At 32.3% G+C, this 18,329-nt stretch overlaps 1 protein-coding gene across 1 annotated transcript in view; it reads left to right on the top strand.

The window, feature by feature from the left end:
- SMCHD1 (structural maintenance of chromosomes flexible hinge domain containing 1) overlaps positions 1–18,329 on the top strand; it is a gene marked incomplete at both ends in the record, with an annotated part of 136,842 nt that overhangs the window by 101,521 nt on the left and 16,992 nt on the right. The window contains 10 exons of the mRNA XM_084252786.1: positions 1,222–1,309; positions 1,868–1,999; positions 3,116–3,268; positions 7,515–7,641; positions 7,784–7,903; positions 8,811–8,896; positions 9,477–9,599; positions 13,946–14,136; positions 15,735–15,844; positions 16,006–16,076. Coding sequence (XP_084108912.1) covers positions 1,222–1,309; positions 1,868–1,999; positions 3,116–3,268; positions 7,515–7,641; positions 7,784–7,903; positions 8,811–8,896; positions 9,477–9,599; positions 13,946–14,136; positions 15,735–15,844; positions 16,006–16,076 — 1,201 coding nt within the window. The remainder of the gene's footprint in view (positions 1–1,221; positions 1,310–1,867; positions 2,000–3,115; positions 3,269–7,514; positions 7,642–7,783; positions 7,904–8,810; positions 8,897–9,476; positions 9,600–13,945; positions 14,137–15,734; positions 15,845–16,005; positions 16,077–18,329) is intronic.

The following is an 18,329-nucleotide window of genomic DNA, read 5'->3' as shown; positions in this document are numbered from 1 at the left end:
GGTCCCACAAAACAAACAAACAAACAAATAAATAAATAAACTCTGTCTAGAGTGCCTTTCATTGTGTTTCGGTTGTCTCTTCTTTTGGTATTTATTCTAATTCTTTTGCTTCTTCATGTAACTGGGTTTTGTTTTGTGTTATTTTTAATGGTACATTTTATTTATGAATATTTATAGAAATAACTTGAGGTCTAAAATGTTATATTTTTCCACATGAGTTCATATTTTCTGTCAGTTGTCTTGAACACTAGTAGTTTCAGAGGTTTAGATAATTCAAACTTGATCTGCATTTTCCTTGGAGCCTGCCTTTTTTAGGTCTATTTCTGTTCTTATGATATTCTCCCCGGAACAAAGTAGCAGCCTTAAATTTAAAACATAAATCTCTCAGGTATTTTTTTAATACGGTTTTCATTAATAAAGGGTTTTGGCCTTTTGAAAGTATAAGTCTTCCTTAGTTGTTACTATAACTTTACTAAGAATTATCCTCTCAAAGAAAACATAACTTAGAGAAAGGTTAAATAATTTTCTCCAAGGTTTTGTATATATTATAGTGCTGCAGTTTCAATTCAGATAAGCCTTTGTTTTTTTTTTATTACCATCTGCCAATATTTTGAGAATATTAATAACCTGCAAAAGCCACCTTTAGAGATAATGATCCAGGCTGCACATATCAGGCCTGGTATGCCATTGAATGTCATTCATATTTTCTTTGTGGTTAAATGTGACCAAAACAGACTAGTAAGTAAGTGTGTCTCTTACACGCTGATGTCTTTAACATATAATCAAATCAAAGCAAATTCTTGTATGTGTGAAATAAAATATTTGATAGTACTTGAATGAAAAACAAAGCAACATAAAAAATCAGGAAATTCTTTAATTATGAAATATAAAACTGAGTTGGAAATTTGTAATGTGGACATGAAACAAAATGAGCTTGACATGTAATTCACAATTTTTTTGTGTTTATCACTTATCGTCCTGCTAAACCTTTTGCCATATCCTAAGCCTGGTTTCTGGACATTTTGTGAAAGAATGCTCAGGTTAGAGGGACCTGGGATTAAACCTAATATTGCAAGAAGTATTTGTTAAATGCAGATGAATGTAGTAATAGTAATTCTCTTATTTACGTTTTATGGAAGAAACAGAAATGTTCATGCTATGATTTCCTTTCTCCTTTATTTAAAAGTTGTCAATAATCTTTTTTCTTTTTTTCTAACTTAGGGATAAAGCGATTCCTAACAAAGTGGGGGCATATTGTATCCAGTTTAGTTTTATGATGGATAAAGCAAATATTCTTAACAGTGAACAGGTTTGTTTACTCTCTTTATATACCAAAGTTAGCTATACATTTTCTCACTTGATTATAGACTGAAATGTTTTGTATTAAAGTAAATTAATTACTGAGTACAAAGTATAAATGCAATTTTCAGGAATATTAGAAGAGAGTATTTTTAAATATGTTGATTAATATGAGCTAATACACAGATTAAATTTCTCTATATGTATATCACATAGTAAGCATTGTAATGTTCCTCAGTGGTATGGTTGCTCCTATAAATATACGTAAAATTCTTGAATTATTAACTTTCAGGTTCTAGTTTAAAGTAGTTTTAGCATGCATCATCTCCATTCAGTATTGTTAGTATACTAATTTTTTTTTAATTACCTGCTGCTCATAGATGGTCTGAATTTGTTAGAGGGTACTTTGAAAAATTAATCTGGTACATCTTTTTTTCAAAAAAGATGAATGGCAATATATTTTAGAAGGTAACATTTCATTTAATTTAGAATATGCTGTTTTTTCTCTTACTCTTAAATACTAAATCATCACTATATGTTAATCAGCATGCTTCTTTTTTTTCTTAAGATTACAGTTGATGTTTTACCTAATCAGCCTATGAAGTTAGTTCCTGAAATTCAGCCAGCTACACCAGCTGTTTCAAATGTTCGCTCAGTTGCTAGTAGGACCTTGGTCAAAGATTTACATCTTAGTATCACGGTAATGTTTATTTACTTCTGAAATGACAAGGGTAGCAAGAAAAGTAATTTCTAGTTTAAGCATATAAAATAGCTATTATAGAATCATAACTTGATCACTCAGTTACAGGGTAAATTTGTGCATGTAAATGAAATATTTATAAGCATCTTTGTATTTAAATGCAAATAGAGAATGCATAATATTATACACAAAATAAATCCACATATACTAAGTAGAACTGCCTTAAAAAAAAATTAGAAATTATCCTAATACCTGTAATCCTCTATTTTGTGTATGTGGTATGTATGAAGTAAGTGGATTTCTCAATGACTGTTTCATAGAGGGTACAGAAAAAGGTAGTAAAGTGGGCCTCCCCTGGTGGCGCAGGCAGTTGAGCACAGCGCTGTGAAGCTGTCCGGAGCCTCTGCAGCGCCGGTTCGATCCAGGCCGGCAAGGGTCCCACATGGCATGGCAGACCTTTCCTATCACACCCCCCTGCTCCCCTCAGCAGTGTATTTTGTCAGTCTGCCTGTTCTGTTCCCCACTGTCTCTGGTGAATCCTCTCACCCGCCCGCTCATCTGGCCTGTACCCCAGTTCTTATATGGATAAATAAATAAATCTTTAAAAAAAAAATTTACAAAAAAAGGTAGTAATTATTTTAAAGATATCTACTCTAACAACTAATCATAGTAAGCTCCTAAGAGCTTTTAATTACCTGGAGGTTAAGCAGCATAAGACATATAAAATGCAGTACTGATATTTCACCTATACAGAAAATCTTGGGGTACTTAGCTCCTTTTAGTTTTTTTTCCTTTTTTGATAAGTGAGTCATTCTTTAGAGAGCAGTAGATGCGAAAAATATATAACAAGAAAAAATTTTAAAATGGGAGTCCTTTTAATATAGAAAATTAGCAGCCATTGATGGAAAGAAGCCTTTTTTTTCTTTTATGGTTTCTGGAATTATCTTCTGCAGTAGAACATTTAATTTGAGAACAGAATTATATACTTGGAGTAAAATAGAACTGGAATATTTTAATATTGGGGGCTTCATAAATCTGTTTCACATTTCTTATTTGTACTTATCATTCTCTGGGTATAACCTTTTTATTCTAATTAATTATTTCACATTGTTTAAGGATGACTACAACAATCAGACTGGAATTGATTTGGTTGGCACTGTAATAGCTACCATCAAAGGTTCTAACGAGGAAGATACTGATACACCACTCTTTCTTGGGAAAGTTAGAACACTTGAATTTCCCTTTGTGAAAGGCTCAGCTGAAATCACGGTAATTTTTTTTTTTTTTTTTTGGTCTTTTGTTAGTTACCATGGTATTATTTACCATAGCAAATAATTACAAAATAATTCATTTCATATACCAAAAGTTGGGGGTTAATGGATCTAATATAAACTACAGCATTTCAATAGCTGTTTTTTTGTATGTGTAACTGTGAAGATGTTTTAATTATAGCATTAAATTAACGTCAGCTGAAACATTTTATGATTTGTTTTAGATTATCACAAATTAAACCCAGGATCATTGTTATGATTAACACAGCCCTCTTTTACTCTGTGAATGACTGCTTTTTCTGATTCTAGTGATTTTTTAGCTTCAGTGATAATATATTTATATTTCATTTTATACCCAGCATTCTGTGGAGAGAAACAGAATAAAACCTAGCCCAGGTAAAACATATGTATATGTAGAAAAATTTAGTAACAGTTTATCATTGTTACTCATTTTTTCCCCTGAAAATAGAAATAGTTTTACCTAAAAAATACACAGTGCAAGAACTTCCAGAAATAATCACTGTATTCACTTTTCAGAGGTAACAATGATTACTCATATTAGTGATAACCTTTCAGATTTTTCTTGACATATATTAACACAGCACAGGTGATTTGTGCATATGTGATTCATTTACACGTAGGGAAGATTGAATGGTATTAATAGAACTCTGCTTTTATTTAAAAAAAAAAAAAAAAAACCACCCTATTTAACACACTTTGATCTTTACCAGTAAGTATAAACCTGCATCATATTGATGACCACAGTTTATCTGTCCTAAGTGAAAATTTTCTTTTCAAAGCTTGTTTTTATCAACAGTGCTTCCCTTGCCTTTCTTGTTTGTATATCCTGTTCCGTATATCTAATTCTTTCTTTAAGAAATTGCTAGAAGTAGACTTGGTGTATATATACATTCTAATTTTAAGCCCTTTGGTAGTATTGCCAGTACTTTCAGTTTATATTCCCATGAGGAGTATGTGTATAATTATAATATTATACACATATTATTATACACATATATATTATAATTATAATAATAATAATCATATTATTACCAGTCCTGAATATGAATGTTTTAAAATGTTCACCATGTTCACTAGATTTAAAAGAATATTTTCTTTATTAGTAGTAAGATGAATATTTTTCATGATTTTGGTCTTTGTAGGATTGTCCTTGATTCTTTTTCTTTTGGAATGTTCTTTAGTTCTGTATATATTAAAGCTATTAATGTTCTTTTGTATATGAATATTTTTTGCTTAGTTTTCTTTTAGATTTTAGCTTTATATTAGGATGGAGAAAGGTGTATACTCACAGTGCTTTGATTTGTCTGAGTTGTGTTTTTAACTTTTTTGAAATTCATTAACTGAATTTTGGGTCTGTTTATTGAATAATTCTTCCTGTTTCAATAAATTTAAATGTTACCACCTTTTTTTGTTGTTGTTATTGTTTTCATTGTTCATCTATATCTAATCCAGTGCTAATATAACATTTTAATAACATTAGGCTTATAATCAGGAAGCCTGTCATTTTGCACCTATCCTATAAGGAGACTTGTCAGTCTAGAAATGACCTGCCATTATTGTATTTCCATTTTAATTAGTTTCCATATTTAAAGTTTTGGAGTTTTTGTGTAAAGATCTGTGCTTCTGAATTATTTGGATAAATCTGAAAGACATGGCAATACTGAGCCAAATTTCTCTTATGGCAGCAGGATTTCCCAGTTGATACTTATATTCACACATATTCTTTTATTTTTATTATAGGGGAAAGTAAAGTGAAATTTTCTTGTGCCTAACACTAATTAGGTAAAGGGAGCTACATGTTGAACAACAAAGGAAGGGGAAGACATGTTGCACTTAACAAAGTGTATTTTGTTGCAAGAATACATCTAGTTCACTTTACCTATATCCTTTTTACCTATGTTGTTTCCTTGGCCTTCCTGTAGGCATTTGAAAGTGCTAATCCTGCTCTATAACCTTCTGAAGTTAAGATAGTGACTTAAACTATCCCCCTGTAGTTATATATATAATCTAAGCTTCATGTTGCATGTGACTCTCCACCAAATATTTCTAACACTGGATAAGCCAAGTCCTACTTGGCTCCTGATCCATATTGACTTAGTAGGTCTGGGACAAGGAGTCTTTGGAATTTAATTTGTAGCAAGCATGCAATTCTTATCATTAAAGACATTTATGGAAACACTGACCCAAAGCACAGTCTGCATTTGTAAAATGTTTAATATTTATGTGAAAAGAACATGTTTTCTTTAAAGATACACTCTTATAATTACTCAAGTTTGTTAACTGTTATTCAAATTCTTTATTTACCTACTTGATCAGGAAATTTCTGAAATAGGTGTCTTAAGTTTCATTCTGCTGTACATTTATTTGTTCATTTTTCATATCACAAATTCTTCTTTATACCTGGATTCAACTTTGGACTCTAATTCCCTTTATTTCCATAATTTTACATGTCCTTTTTTCTTGCTAAACTGTGTATCAGAGATTACAAATTACAAAACTTAAAGTCCTCCTTAGTCAAGAGTTAAAGGAAAAGATTTTTTAATTTAATATAAAATGTTAAAACTTCATACCATAAGCATATCATAAACAAAAGAACAGTGACAATGTGCTGATAATTGTTGATATTGAATGATGTCTGTGTGGAAATCACATAATTCTATAATAGAAATGGAAAAGTATTTAAAGATAAGTTAGGTAAAATTGTTGTTGTATCATTTCATATCTATACATACACGTTGTTGCATGGTAGAGGATTATTGTAAGACATTTTTTAAGACCACAACAGGATAAGAAAAAGACTATGTAGATAGAAAAATTACTTGCTGAAGAATGAGCAGGCAATTAATGGAAGTGAAAGTATAAATGACCAATAAAGAAGAAACGTGACCTCATTACTAATCAGGACTATGCTAGTTAAGATAATAATGACTAGCTATCTTTAATCCATCTTTTTAGAAAAAATATTGGCCAGCATCAGGGGAACTAAATATTCATATTCACTAATGGTTAGAGGATAAATTGATACAGCCATTTTGAAGAGAAACTTGATACTACCTATCAAAATAATTGTTTTAATTAGTCATTATATTTCTCATTGTCTAGAGAACAACAAAGAAGTATTGAAAGGTATTTCCTTCACTGTAGCTTAATGACTAAATAATTTTAAGCAAAATGTTTCATCACTCAAGAAAGGATATTGTGTAGTTTATACGATACATAATTTTAAAAAATTGGTACCTACACATTCACTTCAGTTGATCAAATCATGCGGTGCTAAAAACATTGTTGAAGTATAAAGTGTATGTTATCTTGTTATAATTCAAAAAGTATTTGTTTTTATATGTTTATCATCATGTAACAGCTTTCAGAAACTAAGTGGGGTTGGGGGTTGGCTTGCTGGTGGGCTTTGTATTCTGTATTCTTTTGGAAAAAAATTGTTAAATTATAACTTAAAATTTTATTATTTTGTGGATTGTTTTATAATATATTATTGATTTAAATTTTTTAAATTCCTACTTCTCCATCTATGAATTGTATTACTATAGTCTGAAAAATAAAACACAGTATATATCGTTTCCTTTAGGACTCTGAAAAAATCATTTAGGATACAAATATTTAAATTTCATTATTTGCTACCTAAATGTTCTGATTTTTAAGTACATCAAAAGTTTTTTTTAATGTATTTACATTAATGAAGAAAATACAATTAAAAAGCAAAAACAAATCTTTAGAGCTTTTCATGACCTCTTGTTCTGTCACCTGGGACTGGTGGTTCTACTTCCATGGTAACACTGTAACTTAAAACTCAGCATTGGGCTTTGGGCATTTCTTTATGAATGTTTTTATGACTTTCACACTATCGCTGTTCTACACTGCTTCAACTTACAGGTTGAAATCAAGAAGATTTTGCAGGTTAAGATATCAGTAACCATTGATAATTTCTGGGCTGAAGGAAAAGATAACTTGTAATTTTCTATTATTCATAACTTTTGCATAAGCTTTTTATTGGCAGGCTCATTAGCTTTTCAGATCAATACTAAAAGGTAAAAAGTTTATATTTCCAGTGGTACTGGTGATGTTTTCATAAGAGTATTTCATGAATCTTAAGAATCAGTCAGTGTCTTCTGTCTTTAAAAATTATTTATTTGAAAGCAGAGTATAGTGAGATAACATTCATATATTGACAAATATTGTTTTTTCTTCCTTCTCTTTTCTTTATGCAGAGTCTAGTGCTGTCAGAAAACAGTCCGGGAAGGGATAGTACTGAATATTTTATTATATTTGAGCCTCGGCTACCAGCTTTATCAAGAACATTAGAACCATATATTCTACCATTTATGTTTTACAATGGTAAGTTTCTAGAAAGCCAGAGCATTCATCTCTAATTTTGTGGCACTTTAGATAACCTTGTTTTTGCTATCTAATCATGTTATGACATTTTGGAAAAAAAAATCATAATTTTAAAGTAAATTATCTGAATGTTTTTTCTTAGATGTTAAGAAGCAGCAACAAATGGCAGCACTTACAAAAGAAAAGGACCAGTTATCAAAGTCTATTATTATGTATAGAAGTTTATTTGAAGCCAGCAAACAGCTTGTTGATGAAATGAAGTGTAAGTCATTCCGTATTCAAAAATAATTAAATTTATGCTTTGGAGAATGGTGACAATATGAGAAATAAACATGTCTACTTTTCCTGGACCACCGATAAACAGCAGAACACTTCAGGAAAGTAGCCCTAATTGTTTATATTATGTCATTTGATCATCTTAAGATGAATATTCCTTCATTTTAAATATTGCTTACCCTAATCTGAAGTTTTTTTATTAGATACCTGACCCTGAAACTTAAGATTTTTGACTTAATGATGTTTATATTTAGCTCTGGTTTCTGGCAAATGTTACGGGATAGCAGTATCACTAAGGGAATAATGTGTAATTTAATTTTTAGTGTGACTCATGAAGCCCACATGCATAATGTGTGTATTTTACTTGAAATATCTATAATGTGTCGCTCTATACAGGTATTAGAAGTAAGCATAATATTGATAATGAAATGTGGAACTTTATCAGTATATAAAATGTTTACTACTGCTAATGTTTATATGCTACTAAGATACTTGCTGAGTTGTTCTCTATCCTCTCTTCTGTTCATCAGATTTTTCTGCTGTGACTTTTTGTTTCATATTAATTACATAGTTAAATTTTTCATCTGTTAACCAACAAAATATGAAAGCTTGTTTCAAAGAACTCACTTTTATATAGCTACCTGGCATAAAGGATGTTTAGAGGATAAAGAAATTAAGTAGACTAATCAGAGAATACATCATTTGTAGCACAGAAGTTATCTTTATAAAGTCATATTTGGAAAAACCTTATGCAATTATGTATAAATTATGTAGAGTCGCATGGATTAGGACTAAACTTATCTAAGATCACTTGGAGTTTGCAGGGCAATGTTACATCTTTTTTAGGGGCTCTTTTGCCAATTGATTTTTTTTTTTCTTGTTTATAATTTTAGGCCAAGTTGAAGAAGCAAAATTAAGAGAGACTCAGCTGCGAAATGAACTAAAAACACATAATATAGACATTCCCACAGCACAACAGGTAAGTTTCAAAGATTTTTTTTTTTTCATTAAATTCTAGTAAATACTCTTTTTAACCATATTTTATTAGGAAAGTTATAAGCACTGTTGTTTTTGGGTACCAAGACATGCATGGATTATAGTCGTTACTTTCTAGACATTAAAAGGGGCTAACAGAATTCCTTTTTAAAGAATTTCAGTTTGTATTTCTAATGTAATGACATCAATAAGTACAATTAATAATAACTGATGTATATATGGTGGCAGAGAAAATGAAAAGGTAACTATAGATTTTTTAAAAGTTCTTGTATGTAATTCAGGTTTTTTTTTTTTTTTATAATTCAGTTTTGAAGAAAAGTTCAATTATAGGTTATGTGTTTCTTAATGAGGATAAAAAAATTCAATGAAGCAATAGCTTCATTAAATAGCTTTAGCAATATTACTATAACCTCATTCTTTTAAAGTAATTTAATTCTTTTTAAAGTACTTATTAAATTTATGCTCTTATGATATCCAAATAGTTGATTTTTCTCTCTGCTATCATTATGGGCTTCCTGGTATGAGAATAATTGGCCTTGTTGATTTTTCTTTATAAATTATAGATGCCACACATTGAAACACTTTTGAAAAAAAAGATGTCAGAACAGGAAGAACTAAAGAAAAAACCTAGAAGATCATGTACTCTTCCTAACTATACTAAAGGCAGTGGAGATGTTTTGGGGAAGGTTTGTAAATGTTTTATCCGTTTAAGAGGCAGTACAGTTTATATCTTGTTTTGTTTAAAATCACATTATAACAACGCATTTTCTTTACATCTTATAATTTCTTCCAACAATTACTTTCCCTATTGACATAATTGGATTTGGTACAATTTAAAACTGAAATCCCTAATTAATCCCATTAAGTCTTGTAACTACTAAGGGCTGTGAAAGAAACCGGTTTTTGTTTAAGTCTTGTCTGCTTAGAGATGCTTTTGTGTCATATGGTTTTACAGGTAGCCAAAACCTTTACATGTGACTCAAACATTAATAAAATAACAAAAGAGAGAGAAAGATAAGAGTTTTTCTGAGTTTTGAGTTTAATGTTAGAACACTCTCAGGGGTGCTGCTAGGACTTCAGAAAAATCAGCAAACAAAAAAATATTTACTGCTAAGGGAAAGATTGCCATTTTTCTTATATTCTTTCCTTCTTTGGTTTTACTTTATTTCAGATGAATTATATTTTCATTTTTATTCTGCCATATTCATTCCTGAACATTTATATAAAATTTTTTTGTTAGTAAGCTGTTTAGATTTCAATTCTCTCTGTCTTTTGTAATTTCTTGCTTTTTCTCATAACTTATCTAGTTATTAGTAGTATTAAGGTTTGTAATATATGTATGTGTGTTTTATTTGTTAGTTTTCCATTTAATATGCATCTAATCTCAGCTTTCTGCTTGTACCTCCATTTTAAAATTGAAGAAACTGAAACAGAGGTACAGAAAGTTTAAAAAAAAATTTTTAATTTTATTTTTTTATTTTTTATTTTTTTAATTTAAATTTTATTTTTATATTCCCCATACAATTACAACCCCTTTATTTTTACCCCAAGCCCTCCTTTCCCTGCCCCCCTCCCCCCCATAGAGTGTCTCTTGTTCATAGTTATTTGTTGATTTTGATATTTTCTTTCTTATAGTTATTCTTTTTCCTGGTCCCTTATTTAAGTTTTCTAGATTTCTGCTATGAGTGAGACCATCCGGTATTTTTCTTTTTCTTTCTGGCTTATTTCGCTGAACATGAAGTTCACATAAGCAAATGACTGAGCCAGCACTCAGCCCCATCTGCTCTGACCCCAAAGTCTACTGTTAGTCCGTTTTTTATTGCCTGTGTTCATCATTCTGCTTTCACAACTACTCTGAGCTTTTTATAGTATTTTTCAGTTTTTACATGAGGAAATTGAGATTCAGAGAACTTAAATAACTTGTCAGTATGCGGCCAACGGCAAAACTTAGCTAAAATCAAGGTCTCTCTGACTACAAAGCCTATGTAGTTTTTTTCAGTGAATTGTTCCCTAACAGCACAAGCTAGTCACTGAAAATAGCAGGCAATGGTTACTCTAAAAGTGTATAGCAGTGTTTACTACTGGAACCATATTATGCTATTATACGAACCCCAAATAATAAAATTGAAAAATTAAGAATGTAATTTCATAAACTAGAGAACAAAAAATAAAAATTAAGAATGTAAATTCATAATTTGGAAAACATATGTGCTTTTAATTGTTATTTCTGAAAACTAATTTATATAAATAAGTAGCCCTATGATTTGAAGCTTACAGATATCTGTAATTAACTGACAGGTCTTTAGGTGCTAATATTCCACATTTTTGTATTTCCCTTGATACAAAATTCTTGCTCAATATAAAGTAAATTACAGCTGAAGATATGTTTTAAAGTCTTCCATCCAAATATTTCTCATGTAATTTGAAAATGTGGGGGAAACCTTTAGAATCTCATTTAATACAGTTTCCCCTCTGCCCTCTCAGGAAGAAACTTTTCTAATCAGCAGGGGAAATTTTTCCACCCCTTCAAAATCATGCTTAATCTGTCCCGTTATTTCTTTTTAAAAAAGTTCTACCCTAGGGCCTCCCTGGTGGCGCAGGCAGTTGAGTGCAGCACTGTGAAGATGTCTGCAGCTTCTGCGGTGCGGGTTGAGTCCTGGCCCGACAGGGAGATACTTAACATGGCGCAGCAGACCTCTCCTTTCTCGCCTGCTGCTCCCCTCAGCAGTGTGTTTCAGTCAGTTTGCCTGTTCTGTTCCCCGCTTTGTCTCTGGTGAATCCTCTCACCCTCCCGCACATCTGGCCTGTATCCCGGTTCTTGTATAAATAAAAAAAATGTTAAAAAAAAGTTCTACCCTAAATCTGGAATTATCATGTGAAATATAGTAAGAGAGGAGTAAAGATTTCACCCAGATCTTACAATACTTTTAACTTCAAGAATACTTCAATTAACTTGGATATTTTAGTCTTTTCCTCCTACTCCAAATATTTTGATATCCCATCAATATTCCTTTTTTTTAAATGCCATTTATCTCTCATCCCTAAGTGAGGAAATAATGTCCATGAAAATAATTAACATACATTCAAAAAAGCTATAAAAATAGTAAAGCTCGAAAGAACCAAACATTGACTATGGCACACAAATTTAAAAAAAAGCAAATGCATGTTTTATTTTATTTTTAAGATTTATTTATTGGGCCTCCCCGGTGGCGCAGCGGTTGAGCGCTGGGTTGCAAAGCTGCCCGCAGCCTCTGCAGCGCCGGTTCGATCCCCGGCTGCTCCCCGGCCACCGGAGGAGGGTCCCACATGGCGCGCAGACCTCTCCTGCCGCCCGCTGCTCCCCTCAGCAGTGTACTTCGGTCCTTCTGCCTGCTCTGCTCCCCGCTCTGGCTCTGGTGAATTCTCTCACCCTCCCGTGCTTCTGACTGTACCCAGTGCTTGTATGTATGTATGTATGTATGTATGTATGTATGTATGTATAAATAAATAAATAAATAAATCTTTTAAAAAAAGATTTATTTATTTATGCATACCTGAACTGTGGTACAGGTGGGGGGGGGCGGGGAGCACGGTGAGAAGATTCACCAGAGACAGAGCAGAGAACAGAACAGGCAGATTGACTGAAATACACTGCTGAGGTGAGCAGCAGGCAAGACAGGAGAGGTCTGCTGCACTATGTAGATAGCTTCCTGGCCGACCAGTGATCGAACTCATGCTGCAGAGGCTTCAGATAGGTTCGCTGTGCTGGTGCTGTGCTGTGCTTACCCTTGCGCCACCAGGGAGGCCCGGGAATGCATGGTTTAGAAAGCTTTAAACAGTACTGAATACACTGAATAGTGTTTTACTCCTAGAAGTTTAAGGAGAAAGTACAATGTTAAGGAGTATAATAAGAGCTTCAGTCATATCTTCATTTAAAAATAATTAACCCAGGGCCTCCCTGGTGGCACAAGGGATAAGCACCACACTGTGAAGCAATCCACAGCCTCTGCAGCATAGGTTCAATCCTCAGCCCTCCAGGGAGCAACCCACATGGCGCAGCAGACCTCTCTTGCCTCGCCTGCTGCTCCCCTCAGCAGTGTACTTAGGTCAATCTGCCTGTTCTGTACCCCAGCTCTTGTATGCATAAATAAATGAATCTTTTTAAATAAATAAAAATAAAAATAATTAGCCCAGTAATAAAATGAAAGTGCTTGTGAGCTACCACAAAATGGGCAACTGTCTTAACACTGGTGTTTGTAAATCGAATGAGGGTCATGCAGTTTGATTTGCCTCTACTAATCCTTTCTTTGTTGGGTAGAACATTTTTTTCTCTTTATTTACATGTAATACAGTTTCTCTTTATGTTTCTTTTCTTTTCTACCACTAATTTCTAGATAATTGAAATACAAGAATAGATCATTACCATGTTTCTAACAGTGACATGCATTTTCGTTGCCAGGGTGGGTTTTTACATCCAGATCAGGTATGAAAAATGGGTAGATGTAACCATAGCAGTGCAATGAATGAGTTTCTTTAGTGTCCACAAAATTTCACCCTTGTTGAACATTGAGCAAGAATGCTTGTAAATAGCAAAGTATTTACACTAATTCTTAGAAGCATAAGAAACCATTCTTATTTGTGACATTTAGATTTGAAAAATACTATAATATTAAAATAAAACATCTACTTAGAAGGGTATGGTATAAAATTATGGTTTTTTATTGTATACATATGTTACCTAAAGGTATTTTGTGATTATTTTTATCAAATGTTGAAAAAATGTATATCATTTAATTGCTGATAATATTCTATATTTTTTATTTGTTCATTTGCAAAATTTACTAGAATTATCTGTGAAACAGTTTTTCCAAAATTTAACAACGAAATAGTTTGATATATTCAAGTCAGTAAGTTTTTACACCTTGAAGATTTTTTTTAATAAGCTCATTTAGCAAAGTGTTTTGCTGTTTAGAATTGGGCTTTTAAAATTATTTAAGATCAAATTCATATATACTTAATAGTTTTTGCTTAATTTTTTAAAAATGGGTTATAGATTGCACACCTAGCACAAATTGAAGATGATAGAGCTGCAATGGTTATTTCTTGGCATCTGGCAAGTGACATGGATTGTGTAGTCACCTTAACCACTGATGCTGCACGTCGTATCTATGATGAAACCCAAGGTCGTCAGCAAGTGTTGCCCCTTGATTCTATTTATAAGAAGACTCTTCCAGATTGGAAAAGGTTAGGAAAAAGCAAAATTAATGATTATTTTGAAATATATTTTCTATTTTTTATCAACATGCCAAATTTAAGAATAATTTTTCTAAAGATACCTTGAACAAACTGAGAAGTGACTCCAATTACCTACATTATTTTTGTTTTCATCAGAAATGTGCATATTTTACTAAGATCAGTATTGTAGTGTATTTGATCATATATGCATACACAAACCCAAAGCAAAATTTTGGTCTTTGCAACAAGAAGGTTGTCTTTTGTCTTATTCATTGTCTTATGAAAATAAACAGTCATTATTTAGGTAGACAGGATCTCTGTTAGAACTGCCCATAGCAAAGTTGAAATGTAAGAGACCATCTGATTTTGGATATTTAATCCTTACTTTAATATAAGTCTGGTTTCTTTACGTAATTATTTCCTCATTTACTTTTTTTAAAAATATAATTTAGATAATGTGCAAGCAATTTAATTTAATCTAAATTTTAAAATATTTTATGTGAACTCTGATTCTAACTTTTTTTAAAATTCACCTTAAAACATTAAAAGGAAATCATAACAAAATAAATATTAAAATGTGTGGCAGCGTTTTGAACAATAGTTTTCCATATTCCTAAACAAGAAAGGCCTATAGTTGGGTAGGAATGGGACCTGAAGAAGGGTGGAACTCATATTAAGGGTTGGCTGGGATATTAAACTAACATTTCATTTTATAATCTAGAAGTAAATTGAGGCTGCAACTGAAAGTTGAACTCATCCATCTACTTCTAAAATTTCCCGCTCTGTGTTAGCAGTTATTTTTAAACAATATAGGAAATCCTGTCAGATCATAATTTTTTGTTAATATGATATACTTTTTGTGCGAATAATTTTCCCTTTTAGAAGCCTTTCCTGAAGACTAAGTTAAGAATCCTTGACTTAGGGAAAATATGAATTTGCTATTTAGAGCTAATGCTTGCTCTAAAAACTGGTTATCCGTACTTTCCTTGATATTGTGTCTCTTAGTCTTACTGAGTTAACTAACTCCTATAGCCACATGTCCCCACAACACTTCCTGCCAGTCCCAGCACTCCTACCTTGAAGATTTAGGAGAAACTGTACTATATGGAAGGGAATGACCCCAGTATCCCACCAATTTTCATCTCTTGAATTCTTTTGTTATCTCAGGGTTTCAATTGCTCATTCTGTACACTGAGTGGGAAGGACAGGGAGCCAGGTTACTGAGCTTATTACCCTCCCTCACATGTGTCTCAGTCTTTGGCTTTGCCCCTTCCCTCATCCATTGTAGGGTTACTCTTCACACGAAACAGTCATATCATTGGCATCCTCATTTAGGGCTGGCTTTCGGGGCTGCCTTCTCCTTTCCATGTTAAATAAAGCAGCAATTACAAGACTGAGGGAGTAACACAGATAAAACCCAGCAGATATTTTATATGGTAAATATGTGTTCATTTCTAAAGTTATAATATTTATAGGAGTACCATTTGTGGGATGGGAATTGATTAAATGATCACAATTTATGCAGTATATTCATGGGGGGTTTTTTGTATTTTTTTAATTAAAAACTTATATCTATTTGTTTAACACTTTTAAAAATTTTTGTTCAGATCTCTACCTCATTACCGAAATGGAAAATTGTTTTTTAAACCCATTGGAGATCCAGTCTTTGCCCGAGATTTGTTAACATTTCCAGATAATGTAGAACATTGTGAAACAGGTAAAGAACATTATGATGACTTTATTTTATACAGATGTTACATTTGTGATCCAGACATACAAATGTCTAATACAGAAATTTATGTTTTTACTTGGTTTATAAGTGATAGTTTTATTAATATGTAGTTCTTATTTTTTCAATTTGTTTATTGAATTTTTTAGTATTTGGTATGCTGTTAGGAGACACCATTATTTTGGATAATCTGGATGCTGCCAATCATTATAGAAAAGAGGTATGCATTTGAATTTTTGAATTCTTTTTAAACTTATATTTCTAATTTTAATAAGTATTTTTAAAATTTAGTACATTAGAAATTTCTTTTTATGATACATGTGCAGATAACCTCATCAAATCCAGTTTAAATCCTACAAATTTATAAGCAGTATAAAGTTGGGCAAAATACATAAATGGATGGACCAAGGTAGAAATTAAAATGAGATATTTTTAGGCTATGAGCTTGTTTTCAAAACTCAGAATTATGTTATCAATGACAGTATTGGAAAAAGAATATTATCAGGTAATGTTGATAGAAATGTAATTTGGTGTGACCTTTGTTTATTAGGTAGGGCTGCTGTAACAAAAAACTGGTAACTTAGGCAATAGACATTTATTTTCAGTTCCAGAGGCTTAAAATCCAAAGTCAGGGTATGGGCAGGATCAGTTCTTTCTAAGGTTCTGTTCCAGGCCCTCTCCTTGGTTTGTAGGTGGAACAGAAAAGATGTGCTTATTCACATCTGTGCATATCTTTGTCTAAGGACACTACTCTTTGGATCAGGGCCCAATCTCATAATCTCATTTTAACTTGGTTGCCTGTATAAAGACCCTATTTTCAAATAATGTCATGTTCTGAAGAAATGAGGGTTAGGATTTTATTGTATGAATTTTGAGGAACAAAATTCAACCAGTAACACCTTTGGAGGGCAGTTTGGCAATATAAATATTTCCGCTATCTTTTGTTACCTAATAAACACTCCAAAAGTTAATAGCTTTAAATAATAATGTATTAGTTCTCATATCTCTGGGGGTTTAGCCAAGTAGTGTTAGCTAGCTGCAAAGTCGACTGCTTGAACTGGGATGGTGGAAGATGGATTCGTAAGTTTAGAAAGAGAAATTGCTAGTAGATGTGAACCAAAAAACTATTTTACAGCGCTCTTTCTGGCTATATCACTAAGATATATATCTTAATGATGAGAGCTTTAACACAGTAAGGATTCTAAGTGAAGATACGAACTTAGAGAAATAAGCAGAACATTAAAGGCAGATTTTGGCTTGAAAACATTTGTCAAATTAATTTGAGCATCAGTTTTTCTCTCCCTTGAGAGACTGATAGAGTAGGAGACAAAACCCAGGGTGTTACCCAGAGTCTTTCTGAATAAATTGGAACCCCTAAAGGGCAATGCATAAGTAAGAGTGAAGAAATAAACCTGCCACTTTTGTCTCAATTCCAAGTGCCTTTAGTGACCACAAGAAAGCTATTAAGTGACACTAAGTAAAAAATGAAAATAAAATAAATAAACCAGGTTTCCTAGGGAATTCTTCAATATAAACAAATTGCAGTCTATGTTCATAATACTTGAATGGTTTAAAAACCTCAAGGTAAAGGCTTCCCTGGTGGTGCAGGGATTAAAGTCTCAGCACTATCAAGCTATCACCAGCCTCTGCGGCATGAGTTCCATCTTTGGCCAGGGAGCTACCCACATAGTGTAGCAGACCTCTCCTGTCCTGCCTGCTACTCCCCTCATAGTGTATTTCAGTAAATCAGCCTGTTCTCCCTGTTCTGTCTCTGGTGAGTCCTCTCACCCCGCACTTCTGGCCTGGACCCCAGTTCTTGTATGCATAAATAAATAAAATAAATCTCTTAAAAAAAAAAACTGTCAAGGTAAGCAATTGGTTTCATATGGTGCTGGACTGGTATTATCCTTACATATCTGATTGGCAGAAACAGATTATCTCTGGAGGAGTTCATCTTTCTCTTAGAAATTAAATAATTTCCGTTTCAAACATATGAACAAATATTTTAAAAATACATTTAATGTAGTTTAAGAAATAAAAGTATTAAAAATTATAAAAGAACAAGTTGACTTGAAGAACTCAAATAGAGTATCTAAAAATAAGACATAATAAACATTAGTCAGTCACTGGACATCTTTAACAGTTCAAGAGAGAATTAGTGTATTAGAAAATAAGACAGAAAAATTATTCAGAATGCAGCCCAGAGAGAAGGAATGTAAGAGAAATACATTAAGAGCCAAGGAAGGTAGAATGTAAAATCTCTAAAAAAAAAAAAAAGTTTAATCAGAATGCCAAAAGAAGCGAAGAAAAGGGTCAGTGGCAATACTTGAAGAACCTAATGGTAGAAGACTTTTTGAAGACACCATTCCAGAGCTTAACTTAGGTTTTCCTAGTTGTTGTTTTTTTTTTTCTCTCTCTCTCTCTCTCTTACTTCATTCTTCATGCTGTCTATCAACCCCTTTTTGCTTCTACC

Source organism: Talpa europaea, assembly GCF_964194135.1.
Source record: "Talpa europaea genome assembly, chromosome: 13".
Taxonomy (NCBI): Eukaryota; Metazoa; Chordata; class Mammalia; order Eulipotyphla; family Talpidae; genus Talpa; species Talpa europaea.
The sequence above is the reverse complement of the archived record's forward strand: the minus strand, read 5'-3'. Positions and strand labels throughout refer to the sequence as shown.